Source organism: Theobroma cacao, chromosome 2, assembly GCF_053813885.1.
Source record: "Theobroma cacao isolate CCN51 chromosome 2, ASM5381388v1, whole genome shotgun sequence".
Lineage (NCBI taxonomy): Eukaryota > Viridiplantae > Streptophyta > Magnoliopsida > Malvales > Malvaceae > Theobroma > Theobroma cacao.
In genome coordinates this window covers 42,746,085-42,770,014 of record NC_142640.1, presented here as the reverse complement: position 1 = coordinate 42,770,014, position 23,930 = coordinate 42,746,085, and the positions used below count along the sequence as shown (strand labels likewise).

The 23,930-nt window shown below is 33.4% G+C and overlaps 2 protein-coding genes across 2 annotated transcripts; both read right to left on the bottom strand.

The window, feature by feature from the left end:
- Positions 1-6,189: 6,189 nt before the first annotated feature.
- Positions 6,190-8,670, bottom strand: LOC18609563 (plant intracellular Ras-group-related LRR protein 3). The gene is made up of 3 exons (XM_007044742.3): positions 7,845-8,670; positions 7,204-7,370; positions 6,190-7,073 (listed from the first exon to the last, which is right to left on the bottom strand). The coding sequence occupies exons 1-3, from the start codon at positions 8,418-8,420 to the stop codon at positions 6,425-6,427; spliced, it is 1,392 nt and encodes a 463-aa protein (XP_007044804.2). The 5' UTR covers positions 8,421-8,670; the 3' UTR covers positions 6,190-6,424.
- Positions 8,671-12,207: 3,537 nt separating this feature from the next.
- On the bottom strand, positions 12,208-13,363 carry LOC18609561 (RAF-like serine/threonine-protein kinase PRAF). Its single transcript, XM_007044739.3, has 2 exons — positions 13,061-13,363; positions 12,208-12,892 (listed from the first exon to the last, which is right to left on the bottom strand). The coding sequence occupies exons 1-2, from the start codon at positions 13,197-13,199 to the stop codon at positions 12,471-12,473; spliced, it is 561 nt and encodes a 186-aa protein (XP_007044801.2). The 5' UTR covers positions 13,200-13,363; the 3' UTR covers positions 12,208-12,470.
- Positions 13,364-23,930: the final 10,567 nt, after the last annotated feature.

The following is a 23,930-nucleotide window of genomic DNA, read 5'->3' as shown; positions in this document are numbered from 1 at the left end:
ACAGTGGCAATGTGATTATTAGCAAGAATGTGGTATGTGATGAATCTGGAAGCTGAAACTAGAATGAGACCAAAGAAAAATCAATTATTGAAACTCTTTTAGAAGGTGAAGTTCCCTTTTGTTCATCTATAACAAACTTTGATTCACCAACTAGTAGATCAACTTTTTCAAAGCCTTTTATATCTCTCACACTAATTGAAAGGTTAAGGTGACATCATCAACCATCTTCCAAGTTGAGAGATTTCAAAGTGATACCAGATAATGCCATTGATGCTAAAGGGGAATTTGTTCATTATGTGATGTTTGCAAATTACGATCCATCAACATATTGTTGGCCAGGGTATTAATAGTAATTGTCCCATGGTGGAAGTCCATTTGTTGGTCGTGTCACAATCAAATGTCTTGGGCACTTGTGAGTTGAATGCACTATAAGGCTAGGGTATGCGTCTTCCCTATCACCAATTAGTTTTAGGTGAAGTGGTATTAGAGCCAAGGTCACAAGTTTGATTCCCAACGGGAGCATTTGCTAAGGGGGAGATTATTGGCCAGGGTATTAGCAACAATTGTCTCGTGACAGAGGTTTGGTTGTTGGCCGAATCACAATCGAATGTAGTGGTGCCTGTGTGCTAAATGCACTATAAGGCTACGATATACGTCTTCCTTATCACCAATTGGTTTTAGGCATAATGCTAGCATCAGAGGTCCTACACATATGATAAAGCTGTAGATAAAGAGGAGTGGTGTAAAGTAATGAAAGAAAATATGTTGGCAATTAAAAGAATGGTACTTAAGAACTACCTACACATATGACAAAGCTATAAATGAAGAGAAGTGTTGTAAAGCAATGAAAAAAGCGTATTGGTAACGTTGGAGGTCTTACATATGTGACAAAGCTGCAGAAGATTAGAAATGGTGTAAAACAATGAAAGAAAAGATGTTGGCAATTGAAAGAAATGGTACTTAGGAACTAACTACACATATGACAAAGTTGTAAAAGAAGAGGAGTGGTGTAAAGTAATGAAAAAAGAGATGTTGGCAATTGAAAAAAAAATGATACTTAGAAATTGATGAAACTACCAAAAGGGTAAAATTGCAATTGGGCTTAAATGGGTGTTCAGAACAAAGTACCATACAGATGGAAGAATACAAAAGCATAAAGCTCGACTTTTAACAAAGGGCTATGCTAAACAAAAAGGCATGATTTCGAGGAAACGTTCTCCCTTTGTTGCTCAATTTTAAATAGTAAGAGTTTTGCTTGCCTTAGCTACTCAATTAACTTTGCCTATCTTTTAATTTGATGTTAAAGCCACATTTTTGAATGGTGAATTAAAAGAAGAAGTCTATGTTACACAACCAGAAGGTTTTGTTGTAAATAGACATAAGGATAAAGTTTACAAGTTGAAGGAAGCTCTTTATGGCCCTAAGTAGGGTCCACAAGCATGGTATAGCAAACTTTATTCTTATGTTCAGGAAAATGGTTTTTAAAGATGTGAAAATGAGCCCACTCTGTATTTAAAGAATAAAGGTATTGATTTTCTTGTAATATGTCTATATGTTGATGACATGATTTATTTTGGGTCATCTGAATCTTTTCTAGCTAACTTTAAGTCCTTTATGATAAAAAAAAAATTTGAAATGTTAGATTTGGGGTTATTGCAATATTTTCTTGGTCTATAGGTGAAACAAGGAGAATATGGAATTTTTGTTTCACAACAAAATATGCAGTTAATCTTTTTAAAAGGTTCAATATGTTGAATTGTAAAGTAACCTCTACACCAATGAATGTGAACGAAAAATTACAATCTAAAGATGGAATAGAGAAAGCTAATGCAACTTATTTCAAGAGATTGAATGATGGATTGAATAATTTGACACAAACTCATCCTAATATTGCATTTTTAATCAGGATTGTATCCAAGTTTATGCATAGCCCAACAAAACAACACCTTGGTGTGGTGAAAAGAATTTTGCGAATTGGAACAGCTAATTATGGAATTTGATACTCTAAAGTATCAAATTTCGAATTGTTTGGCTTCACTTATAATGATTAGGCAAGTTCTTTGGATGATAGAAGCAGTACTTTAGGCTATATTTTTAGCCTTGGATCAAATACAATATCACAGAGTTCAAAGAAGCAAAGTACTGTGGCATTGTCATCTTTGGAAGCAAAATATATTGTTGCAGCTTCATCAACATGTCAAGCTGTTTGGTTAAGAAGAATTCTTGCTGATCTTAATCAAGAGCAAGTTGGAGCAACAAAAATCTTTTGTGACAATAAAGCTACCATTGCAATGACAAAAAATCCAACTTTCCATGGGAGGACAAAACATATTGAAGTTCATCATCATTTTATTCATCAATTGGTAGCAAACAGGATAATATCTCTATAGTTTTATGGTACAATTGAGCTTGTTACAAACATCTTTACAAAGTCTATCTTAGTTCAAGCATGACTATTTTCGACAACAATTAGAAGCTTGCAGCTTTGAATCAAAGGGGAGTGTTGACAGTTATGAGATTGATTCAAAGCTAGTAAACATATCTTCCTAAAGTTTAGTTTCATGGCTTCCTAAAACATGGTCTTTATTGTTAAGTTTACTTAGTTAATTTCCTACTTAGTTGCTTATTTTTTGTTATGTCAGTTGCTATGTAAAGCCTATATAAAGGTTGCACTATTTTGAGTTTTTTGAACGCAATATGAATTGATTCTTTAACTCTAGTTGTTAGTCACAATTCACCAACAATGTCAAAATCCATAAGGCTAGTTTCATCAGTGTATGCAGGAAAGCAGCAAAGTGTATAATCACATTTGACTTAAGGCAATGACCATGAATATTTAAAGAAGAAGAAATTGAGGGAAAAATAAAATCATTCAATGATACTGACAAGTTTAAGAACAACCTTGCCGATAATAGGGGTGAGCATTTGGTTAAATCAATTAATTCGATTAAGGAATACCATTAACCGGCTTAATCGACTTCCTTAAAGAAATTAATCGAACCAAACCCAAATAATGACTTTAATCGAATTTAAATTAACTGACTTTAGTCGCTTTAATCGGTGTTAACCGACTTTATTGAATTTTTTAACTTTTTTTTACTTTTTAATTTATTTAATAATATAATAATAACGTACTTATGTTACCACATATTACATTATTACTTATAATTTTACTAATGTACTAATATAGCATGTTGTTAATATATAATTTTTTTACTAATTAGTATATTAATAAGTATACTATATATAGTGTATTAAGATATATATTATATAATGTATATAAAATATATATATTGTATTAATATTTATTATATATAATTAGTATATAATTACATAGTATATATCCACCACGTCTTAGTTTTAATTTTTTTTTATTTTATGTGTATAAAAATTAAAATATATAACTTCGCCACCTCTAAACAAATCAAAAAAATTGATTTGGAGTAATGGTAAGGAACTTAAGCTAAATTTTGCATACCTAGATTCAATCCTTTCTAAGCCCAAATTTTAAAATTATTTTTTTTTCATTAGCTCATCTAGGCCCAAATTTTGAAATTATTTTTCTTTTCTCTTTTTTCTTTTTTTTTTTTTCCCTTAACTTAGATTTTAAAATTATTTTTCTTTTTTCCCTTTTTTTTCCTTAGTTCATCTAGGCCCAAATTTTGGAATTATTTTTCTTTTCTTCTTTTTTCCTTTTTTCCTTAGCTCATCTTTTCTTTTCTTTTTTCCTTAACTCATCTTTTGATTCTAAAAATGGATTTAATTATTCAAGATTGATGACATCTGCAAGCTTGCTCAAAAGTTCTATCTTGGTGGCTTCACTCATCAAGAAAAAATTGCATATGAAATATGAATTGTAGTATTTTGAACTTGATATTAGGTAAGATCCATGTTTGTAAAGTATTTCAACTCTTTCAAAGTTATGCCGGTTAAAGTTAAAGGGAAAAAAATCAGTTGTATGTCTTCTCTTAGATCGTTTAATCATACATGAAATATGAATTGGAGCATTCTAAACTTGATATTAGGCAAGATCCATGTTTTCAAAGTGTTTCAACTCTCTCAAAGATATGTCAGTTAATGTCAAAAATAGAAAAATCAATTGTATATCCTTTCCTAGATCATTTAGTTTGAATTATCTTAACTCTTCTAGTTTCTATAATCACTACAAAACGTGCATTTTCAGTAAAAAAAATTGTAAAGACGAGATTGTGTAATAAGATAAAAGATGATTTTCTTACTAGTTCACTTATCTTTTACATTAAGATAGAGATTGTCAAAACTATTGACTCAAATTTAGTCATAAATAAATTTGAAAGCATGAAAATACATCAAACGTAGCTTACGATGTCTAATGTAAAACTCTAATGTTAATTTTTCTTTCTGCTTTATGTCAATTTATATTAGTGAATCTGAAAACTTATATTTAAATTGTTAATGAATTTTATATTATAATTTAATTTTATTTAAAAAGTAATTAATATTTTACTCTGAATAGAATCATTGACCCAACCCATAACCTTATATGATTACTTGCTCCCCTCATACAAAGCCCTAGATCCGCCACTGTATATAATGTATAACTATATACTAGCACAATGTATAGTGTATTAATATATTACTATATATAATATATAAGTATACTAAGAAGTCATATAATACATATCTATACATACTATTATATTGTTAATAAGGATACTATATAATATATGTAGTATATCGTTATATATTGTAATATAATAACATTAACTCATTAAGTCATTAATATATCAAAATATAGTATATTAATAAGTTATTATATTTAATTACTAATATAAGTTACACTATATTATTACAGTTTATTAATAACTTATAAAAAGTAAGTTACTGTATTCTATAGTTTAGAGCGTATAGACTATATATTGTCTATTAATTAATATGTTGTATATATTATAATATATTAATAACTTAATTTTAAAATAAGTTAATATAATAAGTTATATTAATATATTAATAACTAAATTTTAGGGAATAGTTTTCATTATATTTTGTATTATGTTTAATTTCAAATAACTTTTTGTATGATTAAATTTATATAAATAATATTAATGTCCCAATGTAATTTAATTTTATTCTTTGATGCTTGATGATTAAATTTAAGTCAATTATTCATACATAAGTATAAAAAAAATGTGAGAGTGAATACATGTAAGAAAAGCCCACTTGATGATAATATCTAGCCCTTCATTCATATATATGCATAAAAAAACTGTTTAAGTATATACATGCAATAAAAGCCCTTAAATATATTAATTTTGTAACCAATTAATTCGATTAACGGACTTCAAAAATTTTTAATTGAACTAAAAAAAGTTAATCGAACTTTTTAATCAATTTAATCGAATCAATCAAATTAATCAAATCAAATGGACCGAATCTATCGATTAATTCGATTTTGACCAAAATTTGCCCAGTAAGATGATCATCCTATAACAAACCAGAAAAGAGTGTTTTAACAAGGTTTATAGCATTTTGAAAGGGGCACAACATATCTGCCCCTATGTTTTTTCTTGAGAAGGATATCTACTGTCTTTTCATAAACCCAAATTACTATAATTACTATATTTGGAAGTTTTGATGCCTTGTACATTTATTTCAGGTGGTGAATCAAACAATCATATGACTTTTACAGGTCAGAAAATGAAAGTCTCCATTTTTATTATTTCAGCCATTCACATTATCAAAAAAAACAAAAAAACAAAAGACCAGAGAGCGGTTGAATGCTTCAAAAAGTAAGCAGGAAATTCGAGAAACGGGAGAATAATTCGACGTCACGGTTACCAAGTGGTTTTAGCCTTTATAGGGTATATGAAACATAACAGTTACCCCTTTTTGGCGCGTTACTTTAACGATACAGTTGCTGGCTAGGGATGGCAAAGGTTTTACCTTCTTCACATACGGTTCGTCGAGTGAGCCGATCACGGTGTTTATTGTACACGTTTCGTATAGGATACACATAGGCTCTACCCGGATTTTTACCTTTTTTTTTTTTCTGGATCTTTTGTTAAACTTTTAGAAATTCAAATCTTGCAATGCAATTTTAATGCATGTATTTTGGGTAAGTATCCTCTCAAGTCTCATACATTGCATTTATAAAGTACAAATTTCACAAGGTCTCCACAAAGGAAAGAATAGAGAGTCAAGAAGAGAGGAAGCCCAGAAACTCGTATGGTTTCATTCTGGGGGTTGGAAGCTGAAAGGAGCCAACTCATGGACAGTTCCAAAACCCCACCATATTCAAATCACAATACGTCCATTCAGCTCCGACGATTACCATAAAGAAAATACAAGGCGTCCATATTATTCCAGAGAACGAATACACATACACAACTGTACATATGCTAAACATTATGCATACGCATCCCGGACAATTAAAGTGCCCAAGAAATTACAGTTGTTGATCCAGATAAGGATCCCTAGGAGTAGTTGGCCCGCTCAGATATCCCCCAACACTTTGCGAAACCCCAGAGACGATGTTAGTCACCAATGAAGTTCCCCACGTCAACCACCCCGTCTGAGCTTGCTGATTGTTTGCCTCTTGCGTGATTTTTCTTTGTTCCTCTGTGATTATTTCGAGCCACCTCTTTGACATGAACTCTTTGACAGCATCAGCCCCCTCCTTTGCTATCTCCATTGGAGGTACTACAAGTGGGTTCTGGTCCAAATTGAGCTTTGATAGTTTTTCAAGGCGGCCAAATGTGTAGGGTAGAGCTCGGATTTGATTGTTGCTAAGATCAAGTTCCCTGAGATTAATTAGATCACTAATAGTTGCAGGAAGTTCTGTAAAGTCATTGAAATTACTGCTCAGGTTCAGGACTTCAAGGCTTGTCATTCTCCCAATCACTTGTGGCAGACCATGAAGCTCATTGAAATGAGCATCCAGATATCTCAAGGACCTCATTTCACAGATTGATGGTGGCAGGAAGCGCATCTTATTCAGCTGGATCGAGAGCTTTTCAAGATTTAAGAGTCCGTACCCAATGTTTGTTGGCAGACATGTCAAGTTGTTAAAGCTCGCATCCAACTCCACCAGTGAACTGAAAAAGAAAGATAAACTCATCCATTAGAGAAAACCAAGTGCAAAAGAGCAGAAAAGGAATGAATATACAGCTGCTAAGAAGTGGTGAACAAAACCAGTACAAGATTATACAGAAAATAAAGTCATACCTGCATCCAGCAATGCTTTCAGGAAGTGCATTTAGCTTGTTTGCCGACACATTGAGGACCCTCAGATTAAGCAACAATCCAATGGAGTCAGGTAGAATTTGCAAAAGGTTGGAAGAGACATCAAGCTCCTCAAGTTTCTTTAGCCCAGCTATTGAATCAGGAATGATCTGGTTCCCACGCAAAAGCACAAAAACATCAAATATATTATTAAAAAATGGAATTCTGCAGATAAAAATAAAGATATTGTCATTATTTATTGCATTAATCAACAATTACAGGTTATATACTGATCACCATCACTATTACCGTAGGAGTGTAAATAATCGAATCTACGCCATATTGTTATTTGTTAACAATTAGAATACTTGCATAACTATAAAATAGCAGAACGACTTGATTTATCTAAGATAAAGCAGGGAGGAAAACTTTCGTGCATAACATAGGCTACCAAAATAGTCAACTTGAGTATCAAAGTATTCAGTTGATCAACTGATACAAGATTCACTAAAAAGAACATAAAGCACCTACTACAATTTTTAATTTAGACCTCCCATGTTTAATTTCATCCACAGGCCAGAAAAGATTGAAATCTACTTTGAAAACTGGAAAAAGAACATGGATATAAGCATATACTCTAATACCTCTAACTGGTTACGGGAAAGATTGAGATAAACCAAACCATGAAGTTTCCCAAAAGCCTCAGGCAATAGCCTCAACTGTCTCCCAGAAAGCTCAACTCTTTCAACTACCCCACTATTCTCAGCTTCTTTCAATATCCTCACAACTTCCTCATCAACTTCATCGTCACCTCCCATTTCCTCCACAACCGAGCCGTAAACACGACCCAGATTCTCCTCCACCTCAGTCAACTGTCTCTCGTAATCCTCGTGCATATCTTCCAACCTAAGCACCGCCTTGTATATCTCGGCCTCCTGTGAGGAAGATTGAATTTCTTGTATCTGGGCAATCTTGGATCGGGCCGAGGAGACTGCTGATGGGTGGGGGCGAGGACCCAGGGAGCGGAGGGAGAAGTGGGTTTGGGTGACAGTGAGGGGGATGGATTGGGAGAGTGAAGAAAGGATTCTTGGGTCGGTTAAACGGGGGAAATGGATGAACAAATTCTGGTGGGTTTCTGAAGGGAGTGATGGGTAAGTGTAAGGATCTTGTTGGGAAAGGATGTATGACAGAATCGGGAACTTCGTACAATCAGGATCCATTTAAGCTTTTCTTTCTAGTTGAAGATTGTAGAAGACTGAGAGGAGAAGAAAACAGGGTGAGGGGAGGGAGGAGGGCAGTGAATAAAGGAGCGTTTGACGGGGAGGGATGACTATGAGCGCTGATTTTCGACGTGCCTACTGCGGTGTGGACGAGTGTAGGCTGTGGCATCACAAAGGTTACGTCCTCTTGCTTGATCTGGTTTTGGGAGGTTTTCTTCCTTCCGCATCATTGATTGATCGATCCTTGCTCAATTGAGTTTTCATTCTTTGTTGGGCTAATGTGTCTTCCATTCTTAATGTTGGGCTTAGGCTTTGTTTACCTTATGCTGTGTTTGAGCCAGCCCGAGACTACCATACAGGAGGATTTACTGTAGAACATTAATTTGAAATCTGAGCTAATAACATTCTGACAGTTTCCAACAACTTTAACCCTATCACCATTTAATCATTGCCGATATAATTATATCTTACGAGTATTTGAACACAGAAAAGTAGTTTTAAAATCATAGCATCACAAAACATTCTTGAACCATATTAGTATGCATACAGCAATGCGTTGAAGCCAAAAGTATTATTTAAAACTGTAAGCAAACGCTGTACCAAACAAGCCCGACTCGGGGGTGATATTTGTTTTGCTTAAAATTGCACCTGTTTTTTGGGGGCGGCCTCTTCAAAATGTTTTCTCATCTTGTCGTAAGTAGCAACAAAACCATGTCAAACATTATTAAACAAACAGTCTAACACATCCTCCTTCTTGGATTTGATCAAGACAATGACGATGGTTTCTGAGCAGGAACAACAGTTTAAGAAGCACAAGCCCTACACCTATCAATCTCAACACAATCTTTTTGCATCAAATGAACTAAGAATAGGAGCTTCTTAAACCATAACTAAGATGCTGAGTCTAGCCCTTGCTTTTCCAAAATATAAGACCAAGCAAATGGTGTAGAGTTGGCCCAAATTTGCTCCACAGGTTGGCCCTACTCACCCATAATTGCTATCAGTGCATCAGTCGGCCCAGGCCTGCCCAATCTATGAACAGTTCTAAACTTTTTGTAATGTACTTTTTGCCCTGTTAGTGGGAGGAAATCATTGTGTTTCAATTAAAGGACAATTTTTAAAAGTAGACATCATGATGTCATGAATTACTATAAAGGAAATGCATCGTTATCCTAAAAATCACATCTTCCTTGTTTATTTCACATCTCTATAACTCAAATATGATTTTTTTTCCCTTATTTGTACCAAGGTAAAAGGAATAAAACTAAACTAATTTTTTCTCTTGGCCGAATATATGTTCCTCTCTAGTCTCTATCTCCTCTCTATGTATAATCTTGTCTATATATCTCATTCTAAGCGATTGCCTTGCCTGCCATTGCGCTTCTTGAATCTCCACCCAACCAATAATTCCGATCAAGTCCCAATCTGTTCCATACCAAAAAAGGGTTCATATACAGTAAAACCACAAGGCCACACATGCTTGATCCTCAGTTTCAGGTTTTGAGCCACAGCCTGTCCTCTTGCACATTATCACCAAGAAAAGGTTTCAGCTCCAACATCATGATCACCCATCAACGGCGACCTCACAGCTCTCAAACGCGGATTAGACGTTGTGGGATCCATGACGGCTACCACTTTTTTAAATACAGAAGCACTCCTCTCACTGTTAAAAATAGGCTTCCCAAGCTCATGCTTTCTGGGTGGCATGGCATCCTTCCTTTTCTTACTAGCTTTCCTTTTTATCATATTCAATATTCGTGCTAGGAGGAAGAACAATGGGCAAAAAAATAAACAAAGATGGCACATGGTGGGGTAGGGTAACCTTAAAACCACTGTATCTTTATCTCCGGACGATGACTATCATCAAACTCCCCTGTCATGTCTATGTTTGTTTCCCTTTGTTAATTCTATTTTTAATATTGTAAATCCGTCGTATCTCTCCAAAATTAGGACAGCAAAAGGGAATCTTCCTTTTTGAATGATACATGAGTGGAGACCCTTCCTTTGAACCAAAAATCATGGACTCGTATCGTTAGCAGCCCTTTGCTCTTCGTCTTTTTTGTCTTGGATTGAAGGCAACTCTTTTCTTTTGCCTTCTGGTTTCGTCTTCTTTTTTATTTTTTGAGCATTATTTCAACGAAATTATTGTTGTTATTATTATAATTATTATAACAATGCTGAGGGCGCACCTTCATCAGTACTCATATATACCAGCTGTCAAATGGGACAGGGTTTATGGCTTTCCCTCCATGCATGTTCAATAAATTCTGGTAATGACTCATCTGATTCTCCAAAATGGTCCCCATATGCTTCCAGAATTTATTGCTATTGCTACTTGGAATTTGTTTGGTATTGAAACAACCATTGCTTCGCTGCTGCTTTGCCCCTTTGCAATTAGTGTATCGAATCTGGTCAAAAATTAAAATCACAGATCAGGAGTTAGCTATGGCCCACAACTTAGCATCAACAGCAACAAAATATCAAATCATTGAACAGTGAATGATGGCACAGCCAAATCGCAGTATTAGTAATAAATATCATAATACTACTACAAGATTCAGCAATCAGATTAATCACCTGTTTATCACTATTGATTTTAATATCAATAAGTTCGAATCATCCTAACTGAAAATCATAGCCCTGTGTTTTGAGATGACCTTGATTACTTGATTGAAGGGATTTAACCACTCATCCAAAACTAAGGAATCGTACTAGTTATTGATTTTTATTTTTATTTTATTTTTGCTTTAAATAGATATTCTCAGCAAAACGATATTTATCTGGAGCTGGACATAGTTGCTTTATCTGTGAATGCGTAAAAAGGTGGTGAAGATACAAAAATACAGAAAACGACATGAGCTTACCTTCAAATGATTCATCATCTCCAAGATTCAAAGTATCTTACATATTCAATTAAGTAATTAACCCCATGTATTGAATATTAGTAGTTGGATTTGGGTTAAATACTTTGTAATTGGCCGAAGTTTGGTCCAACCTTGTGTAATACTATTTGAGATGAATGGCAGGCTCATTGATGCAATCTTCAACGCATAAGAAGACATTGAGTCATAAATTAATGTTCATATAAAATACAAAGGTTTGCCTTATTATTCTGGACATAAAAATATTATGTCTAAATAAGTATAGAAAAATATGAAGCAAATATTAGAAACCCAAAAATGGAGAATATCAGTAAAAGCAACTTACATTACATCTCGCTCCCGTTGCAATCTCAGATCATTTTATGGCTGCTTTTGATGTTTCATTAAGCCCCAGTTAACATCTCTGTTAACCTGCAAAATCAAAATGGAATTACAATCAGACAAAATCAAACGATAAAAGCAATTCCAAAAAAAAAAAGTGACGCGGAAAATCCAAAGTAAAGCCGAAAAAAAAAAAACCCCAAAAGGAAAAAAGGACACCACACCAGAAAATAGGGTGACGAAGAAAAAACACATGTAGAGACACAAAAAATACGTAAAGAAAACGGACGAGGATAATGCCGGTATAAGCGTCACACGCGTGGGACACACGTGTTAAACCAGCGACGAGAAGCTGTACAGAATAATGGAAAAGGAACATGGCAGGCAAATACTGGAATCTGACCAAAACCATCTGCTGTTTAACGCATAACGTGCAAATGGCGCTTGAACGGAACGGAGAACCCTAGCACCCGAAAATTTAAAAAAAGAAAAAAAAGAAATAGGGGAAGCTGTCAACTGTGAAGTGAATGGTACTGGACAACAAACATTCCAAAGAAGAAAAAGAAAAAAAAAAAAACTCACCATCAGAAAAAAAATATATATTGGGTATTTTGGAAGATGATCCAGAACGAAACTGGAGTTGAGAATTCATTAATGGCTACCATCATCAAAAGCAAACCTTCTTAAACGATTTACAGGTCCAAATACATCATATACCTTAGGTTCTTGTTTTTGTTTGTTTTTTTTTTCTTCTATGGGTAGTATTTCTTTACTTGTTCTTCGCGGATTCAGACAGGATCATAACAGTTTAATAAATTATGATCCTTCATGCTTTTTTGGCCTGCTGCTATTGCCAGTGGTTCCCGTTATGAAGAAGGTAAATATGACTAGGGTTTCCATGATGAACATGGTAACCATAGTACGGAATACTTTTCCCCGCAGATTTCTCCGAGCAAAGAGGGAAAGCGACGGGAGGCCCCGAGATCTGACGTATGCAGGAGAACCTCGGAGTGGACGAAGATGATGACTTTGAAGACGAAGCCGACGATGAAGAAGGAGAAATTGGTTTTTTGGTGGATTTTGGCAGCGAAAGGAAAGCTCTGATCTTTAAAGAAGAAGGTGGCGATGCTACGCGATCGTATTCCTCGATGAGATTCGCTAGATCCTCATCGCAAGTGATCGAAACCAGCGCGTCTAGATCCTCCGTTGGCAACTGGCAACGTAGACTCACCGCTGTCCCACACATCTCTCCCATCTTCAACAACAGCTCTGTAGCATAATATATATTTCACTCTTGATCATTTCTCCATACTTAAAACAACGCCCACTTATAAGCTTTAGCCTAACTTAAACTATACTTCAATTCAAAGGGCAAAAAAAGAAAAAAGGATATATAGGAAATAGTAAAAGGATTGGTGAAAGAAAAAGAATACTGACCAGAAAAGGAAATGGAGCGATCGACGGCAAGGACACGGGTTTCACCGCCGTGATAACGGAGTTTACCATCAGGGTAACGGGGGAGGATTTTGCCGCCGTAACTGCAGAGGAATTTGATAGTGGGGTTAGGGCCGACCATACTTTTCCGAGGTTTGGGTACGGAAGATAAGAGGTCCAGTGTTTGAGAGCCGAAGAGAAAGGAGTTGCGTAGCTTTTAGGAAGAGGGGGAGGAGGAGGAGGAGGAGGGCCTGGAAGATGCTTTTGTAGTGGCGTCTTCAAGCCTAGGTTTGGTACTCTTGAGCCCTTATTTATAGAGTTTCTTCACTCCTTAAGAGATGTGGGGAGGTGAAAAGTAGAAAAGGCCCCACTCAGCTTACGTCAGCAGATTCCACTTCCTGAGGTTAAAGCTTTAAGGCCCTTTTGCTCCAAACACCCGTTTTCGTGTTTAATTGTGAAAGTTTGGTACTGTTTGCTTCAACCCAGTTCCTTTCACATTCAAATTTGTAACGATTCAATACTATAATATCGATACTTGATTTTATTTATTTAAATTTAGCAAAAAACTTATATATATATCGTCATCAAATCATAGATTTCAATCTGAATAGATTATAATCCCATTAAGTAATAATTAAGATTATAAAAACTTATTGATCATTAGCTAGTAGTGGTAGTCACCCTCCAGTAGGGTCAAATTGTAAGGTTTAATCCCATCATATCTATGTTGTCTAAAATTTTTCCAAACGTTTATCATGCAAAGAAAAAGGGAGTAATAAAATGAAATTTACTGGGTGATATTTTTTTGTTGGGTGATTGCAATCTTTTAGTAGATGAAAGCAACTCCTCCCCTTTATTTTTTCCCTCCATTTTCTCGTTTTTTCATTCTTAACTCTTGTGTGGAAAATTTAAATTTCGTTAGTTTGTCAAACCCCAAATGACAAGCTATTCATTTTATTCCACAACCGGAAGACTGAAACAAAACTGAACAGAAGCAAGGATGGAGCCACTGATATTCCTTTGATCACAGAAATGGAACTCCACAAGAATTCTGTATTTTAAGGTAAAAATTCCATAAGAATATTTTTAAACTTCATTTTCTATTATCAGCCACATTTAATTAATTTACTTCTTTTTGCCAATTTTTTTGGGTGACTACATCAACTGATATTTTCACAACTGTGGTCGGTAATAAATCATTAGGTTTTCTCTATTATTAATTAATATTCATGAAAAAGTTTGACACAGAGAAATTTCAAAAAAAAAAAACAAGGTGTTAATTTGTTAACGCCCTCTATCTATACATATATATATATATATATATTCCTTCAACTGAAAGCTTTCCCATCATCGAGAGATGGTCCAGGGCGTCATGGCCCACATCGGCTGTCTTGTTCATTTCAATCGCAATAATAAATAATCAGCATTGCGAGGCATGGGAGCCACAGCCGCTTTGTTTGTCGAGCAAGACTGAGATGCTTGGGCCCTTTTACCCCCTCAACAGATGTCCGGATGCAATTGGATGGCTGCATCCCCATCTTTGAATTAGCCATATTTATAAATCTGCACTACGTTTTTGCGCCTATGTATATGATAATTATAGAAATTAATTAACGTTTCCCTATGATATATATGCCACTCCGTTTGTCTTGGAATGCTGCTTTGTGGTCCTGTTACTTCCACGGTCCACTCTTTAACATGGAGAATTGCAATATCAAGCTTCTTGAAACTACCAACAAGAAGTTTCAGCTCTGCTTGGTATATCAGTTTTCCCACACAAGGACCATGTAGTTTTGGAATATTTTGAACAAAAAAAAAAGATTGAGCTAAATAAATCATAGAATATATATTATTTTAAAATTAATAGTTTCTCAAAGAGACATTAGCGAGGTGTTTGAATGCAGTGATTCAAATTATACGCAATTTGAGCTTGAGTCGTTGTCCATTAGGGAGGGGCATTCCTTTTGTGCCTAACATGGGTATATCACAATTTCTTTATGAAAAGATAGTGTTATCTTTGTGAGGTTCCATACAAGTGGAAAGATGGCGAAGTTTTTGATTTGATTTGCAGGATATGCAAAGCTGGCATGCTCCCTATACAGTGTGATAATTAAATGTTGTGTTCATCATCAAACATCAAATCCAAATGCAACATCCGTCCGCTGCCACCAAAACTAATTACAAAGTATCATTAACAATTCTCCGAAGTAATTCTCACGGGAATTCTCAGTTTGATAGTAACAGTTGTGATGCAATCGTGCGGAATTTCAGCACGGCATTGAGTATGATCACGATCACAAAAGCAGAGGAGCAATGGTTATTAATATCCAAATTATGATTTATTTATTTTTGGTTTGCTATTGAATTTATATTATTACTTTCCAAAGCGAGTTATCCAGTAAAGGAACATATTCAAAATATTAATATTATTTTTGTAATTAATTATTGTATTGGAAGTAAAAAAAAAAGTGGAGATAACACCTCAATTCATATAATTAGGTGATTTTAGAACATTATCATTAGTAACATTTGTCTTTCTTAATATTACAATAATATATTCATGTGCACTATTATTTTTATTTTTATTATTATAATATTAAAAACAAAACTGCACTTATCTCAAGTTATTGACAGCCGTGATTATCTTCAAGCACGAGCTAACTTAAAAAAATACCCATCGGAATGTCATAGTATTCGTTGATTGGTTGAAAGCAATAAATTAGATTATTATATCACGTATCTTATTATTAGGAATAAACAAACATGACTTCTTGAAGCTTCAAATTAATACTTCTTGTCTTAATCATCCTTAAACTTAATTTCACTCGTTCAGAGCTTATTTGGTTTGATTTTTTTTAATATAAAATTTATTATAAAAAATAATAATTTTTAAAATTAAACAAAATTTATTTAGTAAAATTTTTTTATAAGTTATAATTTTGATTAAAATTATCATAAAATGTATTTTTTTAGAGGATAATATTGTAATTATTTTTAACATATGAAGATATTTTTAAAATAAAATAAAATTTCTTTTATATTTTTAAAAGAAGAGAAGAAAAGTTTTTTTTTTTAAATTTTATTTTTTAAAAAAAAGTTATTTTTTTTTAAAAACTTTTCAAAATTTATATTTGACTTGATTTTTTTTTGTAAGAGATAAATAAGTTGAAAAAAAATTAAACCAAACAAGCACTCAACACAAATATTTTCCACTTGTGTCAAAATGTGCAAATACAAAATATAAATGAGCTTTGTTATATGTAAGAGAGGATTGAAATAATTAATAAATCAAATATTCAGGTGTATAATATTATTATTAACTAATAATAGTATTAATAATACAGTTTAAGAATAAAAAATGAGAGATGAAGACAAAAAGGTCAATGTCACATTTCATCTTATATAATATAAGATAATATTTAACATAATACTATTTAAATTTTCATTCGTCTATTAATGATTAGACATTTATATGTTTTTAAAATAATATAATGACATGTCAAAAAATTAATTAAAATATATTATATAATCAAATCAACTAAATATCACAACACTCTAATAATTATTAGGACGAAAGATTTTAAATTCTCATTTTTTAAAAAGTGAAAATTAAAAAAAATTCCTTTTACTTTTTTTTTTGTCTCTCTCTCCTCTCGCCTCTGCTTCTCAACTTCGTCTGCCTGTCGCCTCTACTGTTTACAGGCTAAATGCCACAATATCTGACCGGATCTGGCCAGTTAAGACTCGAACCGAGCGTCGGTATGGCCAATCCGGCTTGTTTCAGGTCGAAAACGACCTGTTTTCAGCTTAAAAATCAACTATTTTCAGCCTATTTAATGACCTGAAACAGGACGGATCTGGCCATGTCGACACCGAATCAGGTCTCCTATGCCTAGAACAGAGTTGATGATGGCGCAATTCAGCCAACATGCCGCTGGAGAGAGGGAGATAGAAGAGGAAAGAGAGAAGGAAAAAAGAAAAAAAAAACTTTTTTTTTATCAAATTATAAAAAAATGAGTTTTTATTTTTCAAAAAATTGTAAATTTTTTGCTTTTAATTCAAAAAGAAATAAATTTTATAATTTTGAGAGAAAAAGAAAAACAAAAAATTTTAAAATTCTTTAATAAAAAAATAATAAATTGTTTTCTAAAGGTTTCAAATTATAAAGAATTTTAAAATACAAAAATTTTTTAAAAAAACTTAAATGTTAATTTTCATAAAGATAAAAAATTAATTTTTTAAATAATATATTACACCATGTGTCAATCATCCACTTAAAAATCAACATGACATTTATTTGGTTATAAGAAGCTTTCTAATTAATTTAATGATATTTTTTCAATTTTGTTTTATATGTTCATATCGATAGATAAAAAAAAAATTGAAGCACCATATTGGACTTTAATTGGTACAGATATGATATTATATTTTTAGACATTTAAAGGCTGAAATGTAAGATTATTCCTAATAAAAAAGCAAGTTGACATTTAGATATTACTATAACCCAAGGAGTGCAATTTGGAGAACGTTTGACTAGTTTGAAGGATAACCTTGGAAGATTTAAGCTAAAAATTGCTCATACTTGTTGTCCTTTTCAATGATCATGTCATGCAATAATCCAAAGAGAAGTTTTTGGAAGAAGCCATAAGGAGTCCTACTATTCCCCCATTGCTATAGATGCTGTATATCCTGTCACTCCAAAATACTATCATTTCTGCGTAATTTTCAAAAGGTGCTGAGCATATCCGCCTTTATCTCCTTATCCTTTTGATGAGAGAATCATGCACTATCCTTGGTTCATCCCATACACATTTGGCCCTTTAATATATCAGTTTTTGAGCATTAGTAGGCCCCAGTGATCAAAACCCACCAGGAAAAATTGGCAATCTACATTGTAACTGCTGTTTCCAAAAATAGCGTTCCTCTCCGGACAGGGGTTATTCATCACTCAACATAGCAGACAAAAACACACACAAACTTGTGTTTGGATGGCAGCAATTTCATGTTTTCTTTTTCCCTCAAAATTCCACCAAATAACACCTCAAGTTTTGCCTTGGTCTTTATACCATCATTTGGGATAGGATGTGCTGTTAGAACCCAAACCTTATATTCACTTTACACGTGGCATGGGCCCAATTAGGCACTTGTAAATTTGATTGGCGATTCAGAGGTTTGAGCTTGAGCCTGAGCTTTTAACACGCAACCATCCCAAGCTGGCAATGCCAATACATCGGTCCACCGTGGAGAGCCAAGAGTCGGCCGTCGTTTTGTGGGTTTTTTTCAAAAAGCGTGTGAGGCCACACGTGTCAACCTCGAAAAAGGCCAAAGTTAGTCTGCCCTTCATCTTTCCAAAGTTTTCTTGACTCGTAATTTTGGAATCTGACGGCAAATACAATTGGAGGCCAAGGGCGGTGACTCGAGGACATGTTTTGTTGTGGAAAACATACTGTATGCATCATATGCACCTAATCATTTGGTGTGGCCAGCTTTTGCTGTACGTCGGATTCTGATGGACACGTAATTTTTGCCGACATTGACCCAAACCTCTCACATGATTCTTCTAGTTCTAGGTGTTATCTGCCTTGTACCTGAGCTGCCTTTGCCGTCTGATTAAAAGTGTTGCGGGCCCGCCAGTTGTTTAAAGTTTAGCGAATGAAAAATGTAGTACTCCTATATACAGGAAAAAAATAATGTGAAAGTGGAAAAGGAAAAAGCTTGACCTTGCTCTTTTTGGAGGACAAAATCTTGACTCCCAGATTAACTTACCTAACTTTTAACTTTGTAGTCGGTCAAAAAAGAATCAATGCACATTTAGAATTTAGAAATCAGTTAAACTATATATACCTCTTCTTTCGCACCTCACTATGTTTTATTCCGATTATTTTAGTGTTTTTAATGAATTTTTTTTCGATTTGGTATAATAATAAAGTTCATAATGGAAGGCATATGTATGTTAGTTTAGACTTTTAGTCGTGTGGTGTATATATTATAGTGAATGGTTGATGAATAAAAACTTAAAGGTCGTACTATTTTTACTTGGTAAAAGATCTAATAAAAATAAAATAAATGAATGAAATCAAAAGACATTGTTCTGCGGACACAAACAAAGGAACCGAAAGTCACGAATCTCACTCAAGAAGGGATGTAAATTTCGGAGGGGGGAAAGGAGATCCAATAGGCCAAATAGGGAGGGCAAGCATCTAACCCACTGGGCGACTTCTGCTTCTTTATGAACATGATGCATGGAACCTGAAATAGTTGTTGTAACTTGTAACTGATTTAACATCTTTATGCATGTCGTATATGAATATCATACAGTGGAAATAACATTTTCCATAAAGGTTATAGGCACGTATACCAAATGATCTATCCAAGGGAAATGCATCTCAGTATTTGGCGCCGCCGATTGCTTAGCCTTGCTGCATTTCAGCCATTTGGGGGCTCATGGGGTCCTACCAAACGTTGCAATTCTGAGTTCTGAGACCATCTTGCCAATGGGGTGGAAGGGATGCAAGGGAGGGGCGTGGACAGAATCATTCCCGGTGCATGGATTGACTGGCTACCATCCAGGAGTACCACTTGTATGATGCCACGTTAGGAATGTGGTTGAATTTGGATAGAGGCCCATGTCAATCTCTTTGACGTGGCATGACTTCATTGGATAAGGGGTGTGAAAGGGTGGGCATGGCACGCTTTCTTTGATTGGGAATATATAGAATAGCTAGTATGAATGTTGTTACAATTGTGGGCCAAGTGGGTGGAGTGGGCGCCTTCTTGTGGCTACTGAAATCTTTGAAACAGAACATTCTCTTTTAGATTCTAAAAATTGCGATGAGGGGACCAAAGCCTCTCTATTTTCTGGGTACGTCTGACAGAGTCCAAGGATTTGCCAAGGTTCCTTGTTGCGTTCAACTGGACTTTTGGTTCTTTTGGTTTTGGAGGGAATTGAAGGTTGAAAACGTGAAACAAAAGAACAAAAGAAAAATCTGTGAACCCAAGACTTTTGCAAACTTTGAAATTTTCGACTCTTTACTTTAAACAAGTCTTGTGTTCTGAGTTCCGCAATCTTTTGAACTGTCGCCTCACAACAAAATTAGAAGAATCGAGGTGCACCATATAGCGTATTTGTTCTCTATATATACTTTCTTCCTATTGAAGCTGTTGGATGAACTGGCACAAATTCGTTCCAGAATAGTTTAACCTGGAGATGCTCAAGAATCATGCAAGTAAATGACTTTTTAAAATTAGAAACTTACACGTTCAATTCTTCATATGATAAAAAATGAGAAAGGTGTAACGACCAGGCACTATGTCCATTTATGCCAAACGCGGTGAACAACGGCTGGCCGCCGCTGCCATTTTAACGATGAAAAGTTTAGTGTTACGTGGCCCAAGTTGGATGGAGTTTGGCATTGACAAGACTCTTTTCTCAGCTCTGTTTGGTCAAAAATAAGGAAAAAGGAAATAGGAAATTTTCAATTCAAACGGGGCACTGGGCGGTTTGTCAGCGGTTCTAAATTAGGTTAGAGGTAGGCTAATCTGGTAATTTTAAATATGACGGATTAACATGATACGAGAAGATAGGAGATTAAATATGTTTGAGTTTAACTTTAACGTGTTTTATATCTAATCGTATTTGACACGTTCAAGATATGAAAATTTTTATATTTTAAACTATCAGACACGAATAACGCTTTTAAAAATGTTTAATTAATCGTATTATCGTATTTACACATATATATGTAATACCTTTATCAACTTATTAAAAATTAATAATTAAAAATTATTTTAATCTTACTTAAATAATTTTAAATAATTATTTTAATAATTTTTTAAATTTTATAAAGATAATAATGTAATTATGCCATACTCAAATCTTAATTTTGAACTTTTGTTTTGTTATATTTGATGTTATTATTATTTTATTTTGTTATAATTATTTTTATAATTATAGATTTTAAATTTAAATAATAAAATTATATTTAATTATAAATATTTATATTTGCTTTGTTAAACGTATTATTGGTCATGTCGTGTTGTATAGTGACACGTTTAACAATTGTGTTAATCGTGTTGTGTTATACAGTTATTAAATATATACGTATACGTGTTTTAAATTTAAAACATAAATATTATTTATGTCATAGTTGTACTTAATCTTAACATATTTTATATTTAATTACATCTGATACCTTTAAGATACAAAAATACAAATTATCAAATCTATAATACGAGAAACTAGGTTCGCATAGATGCATCCGTCACCTAAAGCTGGTCAACCAGGGTTCTTGGGCTTCATAATTTGGTCCTCAGTTTTAGCTCTTAGTATAATAAAGTCCAAGTACTACTGTATGATTCTGCAGCCCAAAGTTCCTTTTCAGCACAATGAACAACTACTTTCATTAAGTTAAGGTTGATGACATTCTTATTTCATTGTAAATTTTAATTATTTGTAAATGTTAAAATTTTGTTACATGGAAAGTGTAATTAGAAGATACTAAGATTGATTAATATTAATGATTTGTCACCTTTATATTTTGTGTTATTTTCTTCTCTGCTTTGTATGTGATACTGTGTTTATATAGACACTATTCATCACTAGCTAACTAGGACTGTGTTTGGATGAGTTAATTTAAGATGGGATTTCGTTTTATGATTGTGCGAATTTTTATAGGTATGATTCCTTGATTTGCCACTTGAAATATGGATGCTGTGAGAAAGAAAATAAAAAAAATATATGTATGTATGTATGTCAATAAAAAAATCATATAATCATTTACCATCTAACTATAAATTAAGAAATATTAATTGATGAAAAAAGTTATTTTGTAAAATAACAATTTGAATAATTTTAACAAGTTTTCTAAGTACCCGTCAACCAGACTCGTTAATCACACCCTTTTGCTTTGCTTACAAAAAAAAAAAAAAGGTAAAATCCAAAAAGCTCTTTAAAACACTTCAAAAAGACATTTTGATCTTTCTTGTTTCAAAATGACGTTTTTGGTCTCTTAAATGTTAACACCGTTAGCCAACCGTTAAAAAAGATTAAACCTAATATACTACATAAATATTTTAAGATATAAATACCTTTTATATTATTTTTTAATTTAAACATATTCTTTTTTGACAAAAATCTACTCATCATTCCCTCCAAACCCTTAATAATAATAAAAAAAACCATAAAAATGAAGGTCTGAAAATTTGAAGCTATATTTGTCTTGAAAATCATAAATTTCTTTCTCAAGGTAAAATCTATTTTTATCAAACTCTTTATATCTCAACAATTTGAGAATTTTTTTCATTGAAAAGAATGTATTAAAAAGTAAAATATTTTGTTTAATGATGGATATTTCAAATTTGATGGTGTCGGGTCAAGAGATTAATTTCTTACTAGTGATTACTAATTTTGTTGAAAAATTTTTATTCAAAATTTGTTCTTTGAGACTAGGCTTTAGAGGTTTAGAGTGATGTAAAAAGATTTTAACTTGATTACTATATATATATATATATATATATATATATATATAATGGTTTAGGTTTTTTTTTCTTTTCTGTCAAATATTGAATTTTATTAAATATCAAAGTGAGACAATTTGTCACATTTACAAATCTCGTTTTAAAATTTTATAAAATTTTAAGCTTTTTTCTTCTTTGTTAAATATTGAATTTTATTAAATATCAAAATGAATTTTATTAAGTTTTGAAAGGGAATATGAATAGATATTTTTAAGAGGGCATTTGTGTATTAAAATATTTGTGTGGTATTAGGTATAAATTAGGAGTTCAAATTTCTTTTAAGTTTAGGGAGGGTAGGAGTCTAAAAAATAAACGTACTATTTCTATCGAGAAATAGAATATTAAGTGAGAATTTCCAGCATTACTGCTCCTGTGATTGTGTTATGCAATCAAACTTTGGTGTAGCTTACTAAGGACCCCTAGCTTTGAAGCTTTTCCCCTGTTTTCTCAACACTTTAAATCAGAAAATTGCCCTAACTCTACCTCTTAGCTGTCTTACATCAATATTAGGTATAAATTTTTTAACTGTTGATTGATAGTATTAACCGTCAAAGGACCAAAAATATCATTTTGAAACAAAAGTGATTAAAAGTCTCCTTTTGAAGTGTTATGAAGAACTCTTTGAGTTTTACCCTAAAAAAATGGATACATAACCAAATAAAGATGACCCAAAAGATTTGAACATTTTTCACGCCTGACCAAGAGTTTTGGCTTATGGGAAGTGGCCTCCCAGTCCCAGATGGGGGTCTAGGATGGGGCATAACCAATCAATGGTTGAGTCTAAGGTGAGAATGCCCTGTTAAAGTTTACTACTACTTCATATTACAAGAGTATACATCAATATCCTTGTCATTATTCAAGTACATTCTTTTTCGGGAAGTAACCAATCTGAAGCTGGTATCATAATTGTTAGCCATATTTGATAGAATTTCTTGGAAGCATTCTGCCCATTGCATTGTATATCTGGTACACACTTAAGCTCCTTCTGTATAGCTCTTACAAATTGGTTCGCTGCCCTTGGAGTTGTGTCCATTTAAATTCCTTCGTAAAATCACTGTACTTGAATATGTGAGGGAGTGGTTAACGTGTAACCATATCATGGCCATAATCCATGTATGCAAGATTCATCTTTAAGATCTTATTATTTTTCCAGGTAGTTGATGTGCTCTTTATTATTGTTGCTCAATTCTGCTGGGATATTTGCGTGGTTAATGTTGTTTGCGGCGGCCGTTTCTGTGGTGTGCTGTTCTGGGTTGAGGACGTGTAGGGGCGGTATTTTTCTGGGCTTTAACACTAGGATACATGTGATTGGATGAACTGTGGCTGCCGCTGTTACGTTTTGTCTATTTTGAACAGG